The sequence below is a fragment of the Ambystoma mexicanum genome, chromosome 2p, assembly GCF_040938575.1.
Source record: "Ambystoma mexicanum isolate Mex_15411 chromosome 2p, UKY_AmexF1_1, whole genome shotgun sequence".
Taxonomy (NCBI): domain Eukaryota; kingdom Metazoa; phylum Chordata; class Amphibia; order Caudata; family Ambystomatidae; genus Ambystoma; species Ambystoma mexicanum.
In genome coordinates this window covers 333375680-333396553 of record NC_090923.1, presented here as the reverse complement: position 1 = coordinate 333396553, position 20874 = coordinate 333375680, and the positions used below count along the sequence as shown (strand labels likewise).

The window sequence follows — 20874 nt, the reverse complement described above, 5'->3', positions numbered from 1 at the left end:
CAACTTACCTTGGATTAATCGTATTCCGCATCCAGTCTCCTAACTGAACAGCAAGCTAACTACTGTCTACTTCTTCATTGATCCTGTGGACTTCCATTCTACACAATCGGAACCTGTCTTATTCTGGGTTTTCTTCCCCAGGGGGTACTACTCACGGTCTCTGGACTCCCGGGGGGACGCCTCTCTCCTTTACAGACCTTCCGATAAAACCCGAAGATTCGCGAGTACCATTCCTGGCATAAGAAAAGGTGTGGTGTTGAAAGATTGTAAGAGATAGCAACGCCCAAAAGAAACCATGGAGCAACAGATACAGCAACTCGTAGCAGCTGTACAAAATCTCAATACCGAAATGCAAATCCTGCGCAATGAAAACACCATGCTTCGCCAAGTGGTACATTCAAGAATTGAACTGCCTCCAGTACCCCTCCCTATGGGGAAATATGACGGCAATCCCAAAAAGCTAAAAGAATTCATCGACTCTTGTACGGTACAATTTACATTGAAACCAGCCTTTTTTCCTAATGACCGATCCAAGGTCAGCTTCATGATATCCAACCTATCAGGGAGTGCTCTGGCTTGGGCTACACCCCCTGACCACTAATAATCAACTCTTAGACTCTCTAGCCGGGTTCTCCAATAGCCTACAGGCCATGTTTGGACGCAGAGAATTAGTTGTCACTGCACAAGAAAACCTCAGACCTGACACAAGGAACAATGGAAATTCTGGCGTACATCACACAGTTCAAGCAACTGGCACATGAAACGGCCTGGGCAGAGGACGCCCTCATTACTATCTTTAGGAGAAACGTAAACGAAGACTTGAAAGACGAACTGTCTCGGGTACCTCGCCCGCATAACCTTGCAGAGATGATTACACTCGTTCTACAGATGGATTATCGAATCCAAGAAAGGAACTTAGAAAGGAAGAAGGGAAAAGCCAAAGGACCTCCTCCAGCTGTAAGAAGCGAATTTGCCAAAACCTCACGAACCCATGAGGAAGAACCTATGCAAATAGGAATCACCCGAGGTCCTCTTACCTCCGAAGAGAGAAACAGAAGACGCTCTCTGGGTCTCTGTATGTACTGTGGTTGTGGTTCGGACAAGCATGTTTTGTAGGACTGTAATCTAGTCCCTCCCCGCCGTTCGGGAAACGCCTCCACCCGTTCATAAAGGGAACCATGAACGGGCACGGAACTCCGAGTTCCCTCAACGGAGTGGCTAATTCACCTCATATGGTGGTTCTACCGGTAACTCTGATTCAATGACGTTTCCCTCGAAAACGTTCCAGCTCTTGTGGATTGCGGGGCAGCGGGTCTTTTTATGGATACCGATTGGGCTTACAAGAACAAGAAACCTCATATGGCTAAAGAATTACCTGTCCCAGTCGAGGGAGTAGACGGAGAATCTTTATCCTCTGGACCCATACCAGCCAATACTTTCGTCCTCACACTGAGGATATCTTCCCATGAAGAGTTGGTGATCTTTGATCTCATTAAGGCAGCTCACTACCCGGTAATCCTGGGAATACCTTGGCTGGCTAAACACTATCCCTATATTAATTGGAAGGCTGGAACAATGTTTCTGGGATCGGAATACTGTATCTCCACATGTCTACATAACGGTGCAACAGGTATGCACACCTCCAATGCACCTGTAATCTCAGAACTCTCATGCAGTGGTGCCAAATCTGAAATTGTTACCTGAATGCTACCACAAGTACCGTAAAGTATTCTCCAACAAGGAATTCAAGGAACTGCCTCCTCACAGGAGAGAAGATTGCAGTATAGATCTCCTACCGGACGCTCAGATCCCATTTGGAAGGATGTACACCCTTTCTAATCCCGAAAAGGAAGCCCTGAAGGAATATATCTGCAGACAAACCTACGCAACGGACTTATCACTGAATCAAAAAGTCCCGCTGGAGCGTCCTTGTTTTTCATACCGAAAAGAGACTGCAAGGAACTGAGACCGTGCATCGATTATAGGGGATTAAATAGGGTCACCTACAAGGATCGATTTCCCTTGCCTCTGATTCAAGATATTTTAGAAGCGGTAAGGGGTGCCTCCATTTTCACCAAACTGGATCTGAGGGGCGCTTATTTAATTCGGATCAAAAGCAGAGACGAATGGAAGACGGCATTCCGCACCCCTTTTGGGCATTACTAATATCACGTTATGCCTTTCGGCCTGGCCAATGCTCCATCAGTTTTCCAAAGATTCGTTGACCACTTGTTTTCGGATTCATTACTTCATTCACTGATCGTATATCTTGACGATATATTGATCTTTTCTACCAATCTACAGGAACACATTTCTCATGTTTCAGAGGTGCTACATCGCCTACAAGACAATCACCTTTTCGCCAAATTAGAGAAATGCTCTTTTCATCAAGAAAAGATTCCTTATTTGGGCTTTATTCTTTCCAAAGAAGGGGCTTCCATGGACCCCCACAAGGTACAGGCCATTTTGCATTGGAAGACTCCCCAAGGAGTCAAAGAAATCCAAAGGTTTGTTGGCTTCGCGAATTTCTACAGGAAATTTATATCCAACTTCTCCAAAGTCATCAAGCCATTGACTACACTTCTACAGAAAGGAAGGAAATACGTGTGGTCTACGGAAACACAACAAGCTTTCGACGAACTTAAGTCTGCCTTTTCATCCGCTCCCATCCTTAGATTGCCAGACCAAACCAAACCATTCCTTCTAGAGACTGATGCTTCTCATTCGGCTATAGGAGTGGTGTTGAAACAGACTTCTCTTAGCGGCAAGGAGCACCCCATTGCATATATGTCGAAAACCTTGACTTCCTCAGAACAAAACTACACGGTTCTGGAAAAGGAATTGCTCGCCATTAAGAAGGCATGCCAAGAATGGAGACATCTTCTGGTAGGAGCAAGACATCCCGTAACCATCAGAACCGACCACAGGAACCTTTAAGTCCTTCCGAATTTTGAGTGCCAAAACAGCCGTCAAGCCTGATGGGCCTATTTCTTCTCCTCTTTTGACTTTCAGATCACCCACATTCCAGGCACCTGTAACCAAATGGCTGATGCCTTGTCTCGTAGTCTACAAACAGAAGACGGTACAGTAAAGGAGAAGATATTTCCGCAAACTACTTTTGTTTTTGTAGTTTCGTCATTTCTCCAAGATGTCTGCAATCAATGGAAAAACAAAGGATAGTGAGATCCAAGACTACCAGCTTCAGGAAGAACAAGGCCTATATTACTATCGCACTAGTCTGTTTGTGCCTACAGAAACCCTAAGACAGCAAGTACTGCACATGTGCCACGATCACAAAGTAGCAGGTCACAGAGGAATAGCCAACACTCAAGAACCGATCAGCCGTCATTTTTGGGGGCCCACCTTATCTGCAGACGTTAAAGAGTACGTTTCTTCATGTGTCATCTGTCTGCAAGAAAAGACACCAAGGAGGCTCCCGGTAGGAAAACTGGTCCAACCCGCTCTACCCGACCAACCTTGGGAAAAGATTTCTACAGATTTTATTGTAGACCTACCACCTTCGAACAATAATACCACTATAATGGTGACTGTGGATTCAATGACCAAAATGGCACACTTTATTCCCATGGAAAAACTCCCAACAGCAGCTCTGATGGCCTCCTGTTTCTTACAGACAATATTCCGATTGCATGGACTCCCCAAAAACATCATTTCCGATAGGGGACCACAATATATATCGACATTCTGGAAGAATTTATGCCAATCCTTAGGAATACAATGAGATCTGACCTCTGGATATCATCCACAATCTAACGATCAGACAGAGAGGCTGAACCAGTCTTTAGAACAATACCTTAGATGCTTCATCTCGGCTACCCAAGACAACTGGGACGACTTACTTACTTACAGAAGCAGCATATAGCTTAGGCACCAAACTTGAACACTTTCACACCCACCACCGGCTCCGATTTTGCAAACCTAATAGGTACACGCACACTAGCGGACTACTGCCCACCAGACATCAATAAACCACTCACATAGAAAATTCCAGCTTAAATAAAAATAATCAGCTCACCACCTCATTGATCCAATAGCAAATAATTCCTAGTGATTTAAAGATGGCTTTAATCATGTCCCACATGAAAAATAGCTGTAAACCCTTTTTGTTCAATCCAAGTACCATCCCATATCCAACATCCTCGGTTCTGCCCCTACCTCCGACTGGCCCTTGTTTTAGCCTGTGTCCATGTCCCACTAGAATGATTTTACATTTAGTTATGAGACATAAAGAAGCACCAAGGATTTGTTAAAGATATAAATACAAGATAATAGACCCAAGGAAAAAAACATTAAATTCTTAGTACATTTGTATCAGCTCCAACCAGAAAGCTAAGCAGTAGTAAAATAAAAGATTTAAAAGGTAACAATTTTACGCTTAAAAACAATGCCCCATGTACCTGCTTCCCGATCCTTGAGCCTTTGGCTGAAAAGGAGAAAATAAAAACCATTATTAATCTAGAGTGCATTTGCCTGAACACGCACATCAGTAGAAGTAGAAGGGACAAAACAGATAATTGTACTAATAATATTTTGAACATTAAAGAAATTTCCACACAAGCCAACTTTGGACACTCTTAAATCACACTGCTATTTGACTCTCAACCAGGTCACCCCTGATGCCCATCTGGTCAAAGACCTGATAATGATACCACGTCTACCTCCATTTATTTCATGTTCTCATGTATGGGTAGACAAAGCATTAAAAAATACACCATGGTCAAATTTGTTTGTGTGCCCATCTATTGGTAAAAAAAAAAAAAAAAAAAAAAAAAACTGTTTTACTTACCCGTTCAGTTTATGAAAAATCAAATATACTTGCAATAAGATAAATACATTCTATGACAAGACAGGAGGCTCGCATTATGCTTTTCTTTCTTTTAATTCTGCCATACCAGCACTTCAACTTAACTTTAACTTTTTTTTTTCGATATTCCATCCGAAAAACAAAAGAATCAAATAAAGTTACAAGATTCATTTCCTTGAACAACTTAAAATGAGTTCCAGAACTACAACTCCCATCCCCCTGAGGCCTTCTGTAGTCCTGACCTCTGTCCTTGCACCAATCAGTGTCCAGCTCGGGGTATAAACTCTCTCACCCCTAGGTACTTTCCTCTTTCTTTTGGCTGCCATACGACAGACGAGTACTGTTTTATATGTGTGTATATTATTAGAATGTAGAAGCGCCCACAGGGTGTATAGACAGGAATAGATATCCTTTTTAAGTTTGTTTTCTGCGCGATACATTTCCGATGCAGCGCTGTTGCCAGTGCGTGCGCACGCGTAGGCGTTTGTCCGCCGTACACGGAGTTGAGGTAGGGCGGAGCCGCGGGCAAAGCCGCTCGCTTTAGGCAGCCGCCCCGTTCTCCTCAAGGTAGCGTTCCCGTTCGCGCCGTTTCCCTCAGGAGCCCTCTCTCGCGGTGGCGCCGTCCCTACGCGCAGGCGCAGGGACGTCTCGCGCCTCCGAATTCGCTGAGCGCTGAGACCCAGCAGCGCCGCAGAGTATTCCCGGCATGCACGGGTTGAGGAAAAAAAAAATTTTAAATCATTTTAGATATATGAGAGAAGCGACGACCTGTCAGTGATACAGGGCACAAAATAAATAAATAAATAAAAATAAAAAAGGAGAATGTGCAGTCACAGGAGCTAGAAAGCACACAGTGGATTGATCTCTGCTGGAGCCTCCTTTAAGCTGATTCCCAGAAAGTCAGCTCTGCTGACACAGTTTTCATGGCTCATTCGTCGCACCCTGTGGATTCTCAGTCCACTTCTCCAGAATGGAGTGAACAAGAGTGGGAGGAGGAGCCCACCTGGCAAGATTCAGACTTATCTCTCAGTTTCAAGAGGGTGCTGGGCGATTCGCTGTCGCAGGCGGTCTCTCAGGGGGTGCAGCCTCTAGCACAGAGGTTACAGTTGCTGGAAGCATACATGGTCGAGCAGAAAGAGCAGCTCACAGCAAGAAAAAGACGGGCAGACAGCCCTGGGGCGAGACATCAGCTGGACACCCCCAGAAGAGGGTTGAAAATCAGGGGTGTAAGAAGGCCAGTAAGAGCGCAGACTCTTTGACCCCTGCGGGCACAATAGAGAGGGGTAACACCGTTCCCCAAGGCCAGAGCGACCCTGTCACCAGACTGAAAGAAGCCTTTCTAGCTAAATTGGCGGACAGCCACAACAGACCCCCTGCCCTAGGGGTGAATAATTCAGGGGAGTATGAAGAGAGATACGCCCCCGACGATGAAGGCGGCGAAGAGGGAGAAGAAGAAATTCTTCAGCCCATTCAACACTTCCCACAAGAAGCTCCCGATGAGGAAGACAACATTCTGGATATGTTTGATCCGGAGACCATCAGGCATCCGAGGTCTTCCGAATGGATGCCCTCCCCCAGAGTGGCACTGTACATGGCGCAGCACATCCGGAAACCACTGAACAGGGAGGTTAGATCCCGCATGCGCGCTGAATGTCCAAGACCCGAGCTGCCGAGCAAGCTAACGGACACTCCAGAATTGGACCCGAAGATGGTCACCTTTGTAACCGAGTCTGCAAATGACATCCGAAAAGGAGTCGATCGCGTCTGGAAGGGATGCCAGGACAAGCTTCTGGACCTAGCAGGTCCATTAGCCAAAATAATGGACTTGGTCGAAAAGTCAAAGGACACTGGTGTTCCAGTTGATAATCAAGCACTGGCGAACTGGGCACAAAGGGCGATTTGCCTACTGGGTAACGTCAACTGCGCCCTCTCTTCGGAGAGAAGGAGGGGTGTCCTCCTTAAAATTGACAAGAAACTTGGTGACCTAGCCACATGTGAGGCCGGGGAGGGCGCCAAGGGCCTTCTTTTCGGAGAAGCCTTCGCGAAAGAGATGGCCCAATTTGTTGGTACATATACAGCGCTTGAAAGCCCAGAATTCTAGAAAAAAGATTTTCCCTGGACGTGTTTTTGCGGGGACCGGACGCTTCAGAGGTCGCTCGTCCGGTTGCTATAACTATCAGAGACGACCTCAAGGTCCACGCGCGCAGTATTGGGAAGGCCGTCAACAAGACTCCTTTTTCCCAGCCAGAGGAAGACACGCAAGGGGCCGCAGAGGAAGAGGTTCATTCCGTCAGCCCAGTACAGCAGGCGGCGAGTACACCAAGGATTCCTATCGGAGGCAGAACCCTCCATTTTCTGAAGACGTGGCAAGCTTTATCAAGCGATGCTTGGGTTTTAAGGGCGATAGAGGGTCTTCCCCTAGATTTCATAGGCGTGCCAAAGCAGAACGCAGTACTAGCCCCCATTTACATGTCGCAAGACGAAAAGGTACTATTGCACAGCGAATTGAGCAAATTAATGGAGAAGAATGCGATAGAGCGGGAGGTCACAGAGGGACAAGTTTAAATCAGCAACATGTTTCTTGTGCACAGGGGGGGAAAAGATTCGCCCAGTCATAAACCTAAAACAGTTGAACGGCTGGTTGGAGTACAACCATTTCAAGATGGAGGGTATACACCTCCTCCGAGACCTATTGCGCGCAGGAGATTGGTTAGCGCGACTAGACCTCAAAGACGCGTACCTAGCGATTCCGATAGCAACAGCCTTTCGGAAATATCTGCAGTTCCGCTGGAAAGGGGAGATCTGGTGGTTTACGTGCCTGCCATTCGGGCTGGCCTCAGCACCATGGGCCTTCACAAAGGTAATGAAGCCGGTGACTGCAGCTATCAGGGAAAGAGGCATTCGGATGATTATCTATCTGGACGATATTCTAGTAATGGGATCCAACAAAGAATCTCACGAGAGAAGTTCAGTGGATATTCAAGCTCCTATCATCTCTGGGATTTTTGGTGAATTTGGAAAAGTCCCATTTAGCTCCGGTGCAGAGGTTAGAGTTTTTAGGCTTCACGGTGAGAGCAATTCTAGAGCTCCCAGGATAGTGGGCCTGTTAGCAACTTCCATTCAAGCTATTTTCCCCGGTCCCTTGCACTACCGGGCTTTGCAGAGACTGAAGATCAAACATCTTCAAGGAGGCTTGCAGTACCATCAGCAAGTCGACTTAGATCAAGAAGCCATGTCAGAGCTGCATTGGTGGCTAGAGAACATGAAGGCCTGGAACGGTCGAGCGATCTTTGGGGATGTCCCGAACTGGTCATAAATCAGACGCAAGCAGGTCAGGTTGGGGGTTGGAGGGGGGCGAGATGCGAACACATTCAGACAGGAGGGAGATGGTCCAACGAGGAGTTACGTCTCCATATAAACTGCCTCGAGCTTCTAGCAGGCTCAGGCCTTCACGAAGGACAGAGTAAGATGTTGTGTTCTGCTCAAGATGGACAACATCTCAGCGGTCCGCTACATCAACAAGTTAGGTGGAACAAAATCCAGAATGTTAGTGGAACTCGCAAAGGACTTCTGGCATTTTTGTCTCCAGAACAACGTTACAGTGACCGCAGAATACCTCCCAGGGAGCCAGAACTGCATAGCAGACTGGAATTCTCGATATCTTGTAGACTCCAGCGACTGGAAACTGCATCTTCTGATATTCCAGCGCATCCAGCAAACTTGGGGACCCTTAGACATAGATCTATTTGCGTCCCAGCTGAATGCGCAGACGCAGAAGTACTTCAGTTGGAGGATAGACCCGGGAGCAGTGGGTACAGATGCCTTCCTGCACCCGTGGCACGGAGCAGTGCACTATGCCTTCCCGCCATTTGCAATGATCGCGAGAGCACTGGCGAAAGTCTGCAGACACAAAGCGGAGGTGGTGATACTATTACCCTGTTGGAGGACGCAGGCTTGGTTTCCAGTAGCGATGGAACTTTCTACGGATTTTCCGAGGATAGTTCCGAACGCCCCGGACCTTCTACTCGACCCGTCCGGCAGGACCCACCCGCTGATAGAAGCGGGCTCCCTGCAGCCGATTGCCTGCAGGGTTTCAGGAGGAGATGGAACTTGCCAGGAATTTCGGAACTCGCTGCAGATTGTATCCGAGATTCCACCGTCAGGAGCTATAACACAGCTTGGAACAGTTGGGCGAAATGGTGTACAGAACACAGTTTGGATCCCATTTCAGCGCCTCTAGTGAACATCCTAAATTTGTTTACTTCGAAATTTCAGGAAGGAGGCGCCTATAGGACTATCAGAGTCTACAGATCTGCTATTTCAGAAGGACACAGCACAGTTGAAGGGAATCCAGTAGGTGAGCACCCGGCAGTACTGCGTCTCCTCAAAGGTATGAAATTGAGGAGGCCACCAGAGCCAAAATACGCAGTCTTATGGGACGTCAGGGACGTCAGGGACGTCTTCCAATTGTTTCTCAGGTGGCCAGAGAATGACGTCCTGTCCCGTTTGCAGTTGTCAGGCAAATTAGCGATGCTTTTATGTTTGATAGCATGTCTCGAGAGTCTCAGATGTGAAAGCGGAGATTGATAGAAAAATGTTCTATCCGGAGGGAGTGGCGTTTAATATCGCTAAAAGGACTAAAACGGATTCCAGAGTAATTTCCTACCCATATTTTACTGAGAATAAGAAGTTATGCATCGCGCAGTGTATCAAAGATTATGAAGCAGCGACAGCGCAGTTTAGACTGCGCGGCATGACCCAGTTACTTATAGCGCGTAGGAAGCCTCATCATGCAGTAGCGACAGCAACCATTGTGAGATGGGTGAGGGAAGTCATGCAATGGGCAGGTATAGATTTATCCTTGTTTGGGGACCATTCCACTAGAGGGGCAATGGCTTCTAGAGCTTTTGTGACGGGCGTCTCATTACAAAATATTATGAAGTCTGCAAATTGGTCTTCTGAAACCACCTTTAAGACTTTTTATTTCAAACCGATTTCTGATATACAAAGCAGAGTCTTAACAAGCTTTGAACAAGCATAATGTGAGCCTCCTGTCTTGTCATAGAATAAAGATTGCCAACGCTATCAGCTAAGGAAAGTCTTCATTCTATTAAAGACAAGGAGGCGAGCATTATACCCCTCCCATTACTGCTAAAATTAACTAATAATTGTGATGCAGTTGTAGTATTGATATTTGTTTCCCACCCGCACGTGATATTCTCTGTTCTCACAGGAGACGAGCAGAAGACGTCATGAGCAAGTTGAGAAGTGCGTCAGTGATTCGTTGGCAAGTTGTCCCCGTTGGGCCGTGCCGTTAAGCCAGTTCCGGATCAAAGCACAGTTGATGGAGTAGCTTGAACACGTTCTGGATGCTTATGGGATTGAGTGACCATGGCAAAAGAAAGAGGAAAGTACCTAGGGGTGAGAGAGTTTACACCTCGAGCTGGACACTGATTGGTGCAAGGACAGAGGTCAGGACTACAGAAGGCCTCAGGGGGATGGGAGTTGTAGTTCTGGAACTCATTTTAAGTTTTTCAAGGAAATTAATCTTGTAACTTTATTTGATTCTTTTGTTTTTCGCATGGAATATCGAAAAAAAAAAAGTTAAAGTTAAGTTGAAGTGCTGGTATGGCAGAATTAAAAGAAAGAAAAACATAATGCTCGCCTCCTTGTCTTTAATAGAATGAAGACTTTCCTTAGCTGATAGCGTTGGCAATCTTTTTTTTCCTGCACAGATTTAATCTGTTAGGCAATACATAACATATGGCCCATCAGTATATACATTTCATATTGACGCTTTTTCCATTTGTTCCGATTTATAGGTTTGCATATTATAAGCAAGTGTCTTAATGGCGCAACCTTGTGATTGCCCAATCTGAACACCTTATTTTGGTGAGTTTCTCCTAGTTAGCACTCCCCTGGTTGTAACACTGGAATAGGAGACAAAGCTGTCCGTTTTCTCCATTTGCACCCATCCACCAAACCACCCAGCCATGTATCCATCAATCTATGTATATATCCATCCATCCATGCACCCATATATGTATCCATCCAGCCATCTATCCACATGCATATGTATCCATCCACCGACCCATGTATGCATTGAATGCATGCATACATGTTCATCCATCCCTACATGCATGCATGCATGCATGTATGTATGTATGTATGTATGTATGTATGTATGTATGTATGTATGTATGTAGAGAATTCAAAGGCAAAGGAGGACTGCCAGGAATAAAGGGAGGGATGCTGAAATTTTACATGGTTTCTTCAAGTGTGCCAGATATGATTCAACTGTTATAATGTACTGCCCCCAACACAATACAGGGTATCTACCTGAATGTAAAGCTGGAGGCGCTGAAAGAACCCAACATTTTCAATAAATATATATTTTCATCAGTCACTTGCTTCTTTGAGAAACAGCACTGAAAACAGGAGACCGGTGTCTGCGCAATGGAACTGCACATCCAGGGAGGACCAAATATCTGAGATATAATTACCAGCAAAAGAACTCAGCCTGTGTCAAAAAAATATTTGAGGATATAAAATTTAAAAGAATCATCCTAGGATTTCCCAGCATGTTATCATATTTTCAAATGTTATACCAAGAACACAAATCAACCTGCATATTCACATGTGATTGTCTCAACTCACCTGCTATTTGCTTTTAAATGCAGCACAGCTTATTGTTAAGTGGATGTATTTGGAGTTATTTATCCCTTATTATGTACATGGCAACATATATTGTGCTGGTTTTAAGATACCTACATTTCCAAATCCCTCCCACTTCGGAGAAATGTTCTTGAACAAATCTTTGTAAAACAAATGATAAAGTGTACTAAGCAATAGGCTTTATTGCAATTGGGGGGTGGGGGTTTGTCGAGATCATCACAACTGAACAGATGCTTGAGTTAACAGCCGGGTTCAAACAGGTTTCAGTGAGGAATCCATGTATTAGTGGCAACCTCTCGGCCTTGTCCTTCAGCAGACCCTGTCAAAAAGCAAAAAGGCTATGATACCCTATTTTTTGGTCACGGGGGGCCTGACTCGTAAGGGTGTGACATTGCGAACAAGGAAGTGAGTCAGAGCTACCTCTCCCTTCAAGCGCTAAGCAGGGATTGACATGTATCTAGAGCCTAGTGAGATGACATTAGATCACACTAGTGGGGCACAAAAAATAAGTAAAATCAAATGTATTTTGGTTAAGAGACAAAGAAATAACAAAAACATGTGGTTCAATTTCTCGAGTTCATACACGAACGTGCTTGTTCCGTTTTCAGGTTATTACTCTGTCTCTTAACCAGAATAGATTAAGAGCAACCTCAAGAACTCGAACGTTGGGAGCGTCTGGGCATGCTGAAACTTGTGCACCATCTGCTGAATGTGAAGAGCCCTCACCTGGGGAGGAAAACACTGCCCCAGGGAAGTGTCGAGCACTGCTCCGATGTACTGGAGCCGCTGTGTTGGCGTCAAATGGGACTTCTTTAAATTGAGGGAGAAGCCCAGCCTGTGAAGGGAGTGGCAGGTGACAGACAGATGATCCAGGACTTGCTTGAGCTCCCCCTGATCAGCCAATCGTCCAGGTAGGGGTAGACGTGAATCCCCCCTTGCCTGAGATGCGCTGCCACCACCACCATGAGCTTGGTGAAAACCCTCGGGGCGGAGGTCAATCTGAACGGCAGGACCCGAAACTGAAAGTGCGAGTCGCCAACCGCGAACCTCTTGTGCTTGGGATGGATCGGCACATGGAAGTAAGCATCCTTGAGGTCGAGTGACACCAACCAGTCCTGAAGCTGAAGGGCCTGGAGGACTTGAGAGAGAGAGTAACCATCTTGAACTTGTCCTTCCTGAGGAGTTTGTTCAAACCGCGCAAGTCCATTATGGGTCTCAATCCCTCGTCTTTCTTCGAAATCAAAAAATAAGGGGAATACCATCCCTTGTTCCTCTCCGCCACAGGCACCAGTTCTATGGCTGTGTACAAAGAGTGGGGGTGTCCTGACTGGAAAAGTCTAAGCCGACTGCCGCTTATTGATTGCAGCCTAGGTTTAACGACAATGTGTTATCCTTGGATATCACCATTTGTGTATTTACGAAGGATAGCAGTACATAAGAGAACCATAATAATCCACTTGTGCTAGACCATTAGTCTGTAAAAGAACAGCTTTTATTAAGTGACTGTCCTTGTTCTTTTACATATTTTTTGTAAAGAAATTATAAGTACAAAATATACAGGTGTACATTTTTTCACCAAAGTCACATATACAAAATATAAACAAATATAAAACTAAATGGAGAAAAATGTAGAAAAAAGAAGAAAAGACATGTAGCAAAAGATAGGACAAAGTCATACATGTGCATGCTAACAGAAGTATAACGACATTCTGTTGCTGCTACTACATTTCATTTTTCTAATTGTAGACAGTTATCCTCGAAGGTAAAAGTCCTTGGATAGGTCTAACTAAGCCAGGCTAAAGGGTGACCAAAAAATATATAGTTGATCGACGTCCCTGAAATGAATCTCTACTGGATCTGGGGGGGACCCCGCCACACTACAAGGGTAAGGGAGTCCCAGGACGTTTCGGCCTTAGTGGGTCACAGCCTTCTTCATGGAACCAAGGAGTGGAGTACCCTATAAAAAATTAAGGGAACTGGGGTTACTTGAGACAAGTAACATGAAATTTGAAGGGCACATAATGGTAAAAACGGGGATATGTACATAAACATGTCATTGTCACAAGAAAACAAGACCCTATGATTTAAACTTGCAAAGTACATGTCTAGTTGTACTCGAATCGGTGAACCAGGGCTGGCCTCAATCGACCTGGGTTCTAGAAAGATGGTCAAAGCTCATAGAAAATATAATAAAATATATCAAATCCTCCTCTGAAAATTAAAATCAAAATTAGAAAAGGCATACTGCCCAAGTGCACTAGATGGAGAATATGTGCAATGGAGAAGTTGTAATGCCATATTATTCCAACCACCCCCATCCTAAATATGTAGAAAGAGTACAAAATGGAGAGGAAGGAAAGTACCTTTAGATGGTGCTGCGGCGCCAACACATGGAATTCTGTGGCTGCTATGCAGTGTATTGGCCAAAAGAAAAGGAAAATGGCGTGCTGGACGCTGCACCTGGAGCTGAAAAAAGCACCAAGCGTCTGCCTAAGCAAAGGAAAAGATCGAAATTAAGGCAGAAGGAAAGGGTGGGCATGACTAGTGCCTAGTATGGAAAATAGAGGGTCAGACAATAGCAGACCATCAGGGCAATGATTTAACTTACATACGGGAGCCAGTCAACAATACGGAGCTCCGACTGTCTATCGATTCGAAAGGAAGCTGTGCAACGTTGCAGGGCTGTACGGTGCTGAGCATGCGCCTTATTTCGTACACTAATCCTGCGCGCATGCGCTATGGGGCTATGCCAGGTCGGCATCTAGGTAGCCTGGCAACGTATATGCGGAAGTGTACCGTCATACGTCCAGCCACCAGAGTTCTAAAATCGGCTGCTTACATTGTAAACAGTTCCACGCATGCAGCTCCGAAATGTTGGAATGACCGGCAGGTAACAATCCTGATTGGAGGAGTGTTAGCCCAACCTTCGTTTGGTTGTAGCGCCGGACTAGGTGCCAATAGATCACGATGGGCGGGGCAGAGGAGGGTAAGGGGCAAAAAGTGTGGGGGGGAGGGGGAGAGGCGCCTTTCTCCAGCAGGGCTTGAATTTCCTGCGCAGGGAGCGGATCCGGACTCTGCAAAGAGAGGTTCCCCGGTGGATTGTCGCAAGGCCTGTGCCGAAAGGGAAGACAGTAGCCGTGGGTTATGATCTCCAGAACCCACACATCTGAAGTAATGGCTTGCCACTCTACAAGATGCTGTACCAGCCTTCCCCCAACCGGCGAACCATGGGACATGGCCTCATGACTGAGTGGGAGCGGCTGCGGCGTTACCAGAGGGCAAAGAGGCAACTGCCCGAGCGGCCTTGGCACCACGGGTACCCTGTTGTCCACCTCTGGTACCCCTGCGTTGGCCTCTTTGACTGCCAGCTCCTCTCGCTTTACAGAAGGACGAGTAATAGCGAAAGGAACCACCCATCCACTGCTGTCCCCTAGGACAAAAAGGCAGAGGTTGGCGAACTGCAGTGCCCAACGACTTTGCTGCAGCTTTTGAGGTCTGCAACCTCTCAAGGCTCTCGTCAGCCTTGCTGCTAAAAAGGTGTTCACCGTCAAAGGGCATGTTGAGGAGCCGGGACTGCACATCAGGAGCAAACCCAGACTTCCGCAACCACGCATACCTGCGTATCACAGTGCTCGCCGCCATGGACCTACTGACGCATTCAGCCATGTCCAAACCCGACTGAACGGACTCACACATGGCATCCTTACCATCCTGGACCATAGCAAGGAAACCATCCCGTTCGTCCCCTTCGGGAATATGTTCAGCCGCTAACACAACACAGTTCCACAGAGTGTGTGTGAAACGAGACAAGGCACAAATGGAGTTGGCCGCCTGAAGCGCCATACCACCCGAAGAAAACACTTTCTTCACCCAGACATCAAAACGTTTGTCGTCCCTATCAGGAGGGATGGTAGGGTTCGACGCCTGCTTTGCTGGGGCCGTGGCCGCCTGCACCACCAAACTCTCCGGAGTGGGGTGCCTGGTCAAGTAGCAGGGGTCGCTACTGGCTGGACAGTATTTTCGCAACAAGGACCTGCCCACCGCCGGGAGACTCTCCGGAGCAGTCCAAGCCGCCGCCACCCTTCTCTGTAAAGCCATATGGAACGGCAGTACCGGGTCAGTTGGGGGACCAACATCAAGGATGTCCGTGAGATCATCCTGCACAAACTCCCCTGGGGGAGCAGACCATCCCAAGTACTCAGAAACCCTGGCCATAAGGCGTCGGTACGAGGAATCGGCATGAGAGCCAGGCTCAGGCCTACAAAACTCCACCTCCGGAGAGGTGTCCAGTCCACTGGCATCATGCAGTGACTGCCTCAAATCGTCAAACTGACTATGGCCCGAGACAATTTCATCTGGAACCTGACTAGAAACCAGGCCATCAGCATCCTCATCCGCCTCCGAAATATATTCCAGGTGGTGAAAAGAAGGCACCCGAGAGTGCTTGCTCTTAACCAGAGCCTTCCTAGGGGGTTCCCCCGTGCCACGGGGTACCTCCGACACGAAAGGCGTCGAGCGAATCGGCGCCGGCGTCGAGAGAACAGGCATCGGCGTCGAGTAAATCGGCGTCAACGTCAGATGCAGCGCCACCAGCATCGGCGGCGTCGACACAGCCCTCGAAGCCGGAGCCCCGAGCGTGTCCTTCGACGACTTCCTCGGAGCCGGAGCCTCGAGAAAGCCTGTCGACGCCCTCGACGCCTCAGACGTCGATGTCTTCCTCGAAGACCTCACAGTTACACACGGTCTTGAACGCGTCGAGGACCTGGAACGGGTACGTCGAGAACGAATCTCCTTGTCCGAACGGGACCTCTCCCCTGACTCGTGCCGACCACTCTTGCGAGCGGTGTCTCTCGACCTCTCACGACCGACCCCACTCGGGGGCGCGGACGGCTTAGTACCCTGCGACTCGAGAATCGCCAGCATTTTTTTCCCGAAGGAAGCCCATTCCTCCGGCGTCGCACGGCTGGTGGGGTAAGCGACGTGCCGGGCAGAGTCCTCTGAAGAGGACCTGGAAGACGACCGGTGTCGGCGCTTCCGAGAATGCCTCGAAGAGGCTGAGGAGTGACGAGAGCGACTCCTAGAAGGAGACCCATGAGACTTCCGACGATGACGCGGAGAGTCATCTCTCGAATCATCCGTCGAAAGCCCCGCAGACTTCGACTTCCGGGGCACCCGACCTACCGACAACAACTTCTTACGTTCACGTAAGGCTTTGGACGTGAGCGATACAGTCATCCGTGTCGTGGGCCTCCCCGAGGCACCAGAGGCAGGCGTCGTGCAAGTCCGTCACCGACATCTTGGACCCACACTCCCCGCACTTCTTGAAGCCCGGATGCGGGGTCGAAGACATCTTCACACGAAGGATTTTCACAAAAACGAACAGAACTCCAAAAAGTCGAGGCATTAACCGAGATTCACGAAGCAACACGTTCGTGGAAAAAACGGAACGGAGGCTAAGGGCGTCGTGCGTCCTACTTATCACATCGGATGACGCCGACGTCGGAGGAGGTCCTCGATGACGGCGCATCGACGCAGGACGCAGACGCCGAAAAAAGTTTCCGAAGCAGCATAGCTGTGGTGATTACATGTCATAGATATGGAATACGTCGGAGGACCCAATCCCCTCGAAGTGCAAATAAGTGGTGTGTCGAGCCTTTAGTTTAGCTAGAGTACTTTGGATTTCACATTATTACAATGTATATTTAATTCGAGCTGAGGTAACACTATCTTACCTTTAATGGTATTTGTTCGCTGTAGATCAACCTCTTAATTAAGTCGGGCAACTGTATTCCTGGTCATTACTTTAGGTTATTGTCACAATCATGTCTGCTCGCTGATCGGCATAAGTTCAGCGACCCGTTCTAATTGTTTTAAGGAATAGGGATTGTAGTCGGTAAACTGAGGATTCATTTTTAAATTTAACCATAGTGGTAAAATACCATTTTTCACACAAGCATTTATTCGTACCCTCCTTGTCGCTGCCGACAAACGCGCTGTGAGACGAGTGTATTCCTCACTTCGGTCCGTTGCTTAGCAATGCAGCCTCATTGCCTCTAGGTATAGAGTGAGAGTTGCATACGTGGCGTTTTCGGTCCGCCATATTAGATTTGTGTTGTTAGTCTGAAGCCTCCTATTCCCAATGGCTTTCTTAATTAGGAACTAAAACTAGTTAATGCTGCGTCGCCTTTCCTGAAAGGTTCTTTGAACTTGCCATCTGCCCTAAAGGGACTGCTTATCAACATTTGGTATTATAAATTAGGATATAGTCTATATCTCGTGACCGCTAGTAGTTAGAATAATTAGAATGCTATCCGTGGCACAAGCCCACTAATTAGGATTATTTAACTTCAAATATTTTGTAGTTGGTGTCCCTCATCTCAATTAAACAGTACATGCTATTCACTGAAAGTTACATTTGTAGTTTTTCATCACAATAGGTACAGAAAATACACCTTTGCTCATCACATTTGAGCAAGGTAACATTATCAGTATTGAACATACAGCGAATTATATAGATTCATATCAGTTACAAATTCAATTGGCTTAATTAAATAAGCAATCAAATCAATTTCTGTTAGAAATCACAATTTGTAGGATTATATGCATCTTAGGTTGTAGTATCTCCAATAATTTTTGTTTGGATTTATAAGTAGCAATTCAAATCCGAGTTAAGATTCATCCCTCTTGGATGCATAGAGTCAAGTTTATCGATCCAGTACATTTCGCTTTGTTATAAAATTTACCTCAGCTCTAATTAAGTATACATTGTAATAATGTGAAAATCCGAAGTACTCTAGCTAAACGAACGGCTTGACACACCACTCATTTGCACTTCTAGTTTACTTCATGCAGGAACGCAGGATGTAAAGAGCACAAACAAATAGTACAGCACGCATTGATAAGGACGGTCAATTCCATACAAAGTGAGACTTCCACACAGACTATTTTCATTTAGTATTTATGTCCGAAGGGGCTCATCTGAAAGAGGTACTTATTGAATGAATCCGAGGGCAACTAGTGATACATTATTGCCAATGACTTACCATTCAGAGATAGTTCCTAACACTTGAAAAATACACTTTTGCAGCAATACAAACTGCACGTCTTGGGATTTGGACAATTTACTAATATACCAGAGAATCAAAAAACCTTTTGGACACGGCATACCCAACTGATATTAGGTGAGTGCATCTCAATTGATATACGTACCTAAAATAAGAGATCATTGTTGAATGTAGGTGGTCTCTAAGTGGGACAAAGTGCTTTTTCAGCAACTTGTCACACTTGAGACCACTTTTTAGTGCCAATTCCGACGGCTTAGTAATAGAATGCCTTTTATTTACAGACGTTGTAATTGATCTCAATAAGAAGAGTGAAGGGAACCGTCACTGGATAGGCCCAATCACAGGTTAGTACAGTGGCACTAAGTAATCATTGTATAAAGTTAGAAATAAGTGCAGTTCGATATAGCATACTGAAATATTATTTACTTCCATTATATTTTCAGAATCACATCACTGCAGATATCTATACCTGAAGAAGGGCCAACAAGCCCGAAACGCGTAGTAGCATATAGGTGGACAAATGGTCCTCACAAACTTTAATAATTTCTATCAAGATATCGGGAAATCTATGCCTCAATTTAGATGTTTTGAAATTTTTATGCAACATGAACAGAAATGTTTTTCTTTTTACCCATGAAGGAAATTCTATTGATGTTTACAGAGTAATGTCAGTAATTGTCAGTAATTGCTATGTATAGAAATTGACGTATTTAAAATCGGCTTGAATCTTTATTGAATTTTATTACATATGGTCATAACAGTTTATGAAACATTATGAAATGTGTGTGAATACCTATTAGCACAATGGTTTAGTTGACGTGGGTGCCCTTGTTTGTACCTCGTTTATCGAGGCACTTATTCCCTTCTCACTTTATAGATCCGGTAGCACGGATCCAACAAGGATCACCTGTAAGTTGACCTAACAAAAAAAAACAATTTCTTAAGATTGGAGTGATATTTGAAGGAAACCGAGTGCACCTCTACACCCTCCTAATAGTACACCTTTTGAGTAATGGTGACAGGCAACTGATTGGAGGCACCAACTGGAAAATGGGGTTTGGTAAAGTGCCACCAGGGCAGTCCCCCTCAACCTGTGAGATTCCGTCCCTAACCCAGATGTCCATAACCCCTGGTTATGGCTACCGATCGGTAAGCCCTACTGTCTACCACTGCCTTGAACTTACCTTACACTAGCCCCGCTTAGTGCTCTAGGGAATGTAGGGAATAGTGCCTTGCACTAACTCAGTTGGATCTGCCCACGTCCAGACACATTCACTCTCACCTCACCCTTCAACTCTACCTCCAACTCCTGGACTCTTCCCATGAATCATCTGTCACTCCAATATTCACTCCACCGCCACTCTACTTCCACCCTTTGATGTTACCACTTCTCCCACTACTACTCCTTTCCATGACTGTCTTGCTTCCTCTGCCTTCTATCCCCACTCCTCCTCCTCCTCTTCATTCTCATGCTGCCAGCACCACCACTCCTCCTACTCTACCTACTACCACATTCTACCTCCACTCCTCCTCTACTTATTACCACCACCAACCACCCACACCTCCTCCCCCACCATGCCTCCTACCACCACCACCACACCTCCTCCAACCACCACCACACCTCTTCCCCCTTCCACTCTGCTCCTCCTACCACCATCACTTCACCTCCACCTACCATACCACCTGAAGCCAGCACGCCTCCTCCCACCACCGCGCAGCCTCCCACCAGCATGCCTCCTACCGCCAGCACCACTTCTACTATCACCACCACCACTCTTCCTCCTACTTCTACTGCTGCCACCACTACCCCACCTCCTTCTACTACTACCACTACCACTACCACTACAACCAGCCCTCTTGCTACTACCCCCTCAAACTGCCACCAGCATTTGGCCTTCCTTTCACCTGGTATCAACCTTCTCTCAGTCACACTTTACACTTTCCCCTTTTATACACTGGTACCAAACCCATGGTCTCTCACATTGCAGTACCACTATGACTCCTTAACCAACACCCAACCTTCTCCAACAATCTCCTCCACAAGCTACATCTCCATCCGTTTTGCTCTCATCTTCCTGTCATTATGCTTGCTCGTCAGCACATAAGTCTCTGAAAAGGAGGACAATATCTTCCCTGGTGTTTTTAGGGTCTTTGATATGGATTGCACTAGTCATCTCAAGGGTATCTGGAACACGAAGAAAAATACTGGCAAGCAACTGATTTAAGAAGCATTCAGCAACAAGGGGTAGGGGGTGGGCAGGAACCTGAGCCCTCTCTGCTATTACCAGGAGGTATAACGAGTTCTGGGTC

General features: G+C 46.5%; 1 protein-coding gene across 1 annotated transcript in view; it reads right to left on the bottom strand.

Moving 5' to 3' along the window:
• The window catches only part of CCDC66 (coiled-coil domain containing 66), a 561787-nt gene that overhangs the window by 457626 nt on the left and 83287 nt on the right, over nucleotides 1-20874 (bottom strand). Inside the window, exon 3 of the mRNA XM_069643663.1 lies at nucleotides 4419-4444. Within this exon, the coding sequence (XP_069499764.1) occupies nucleotides 4419-4444 (26 nt within the window). The remainder of the gene's footprint in view (nucleotides 1-4418; nucleotides 4445-20874) is intronic.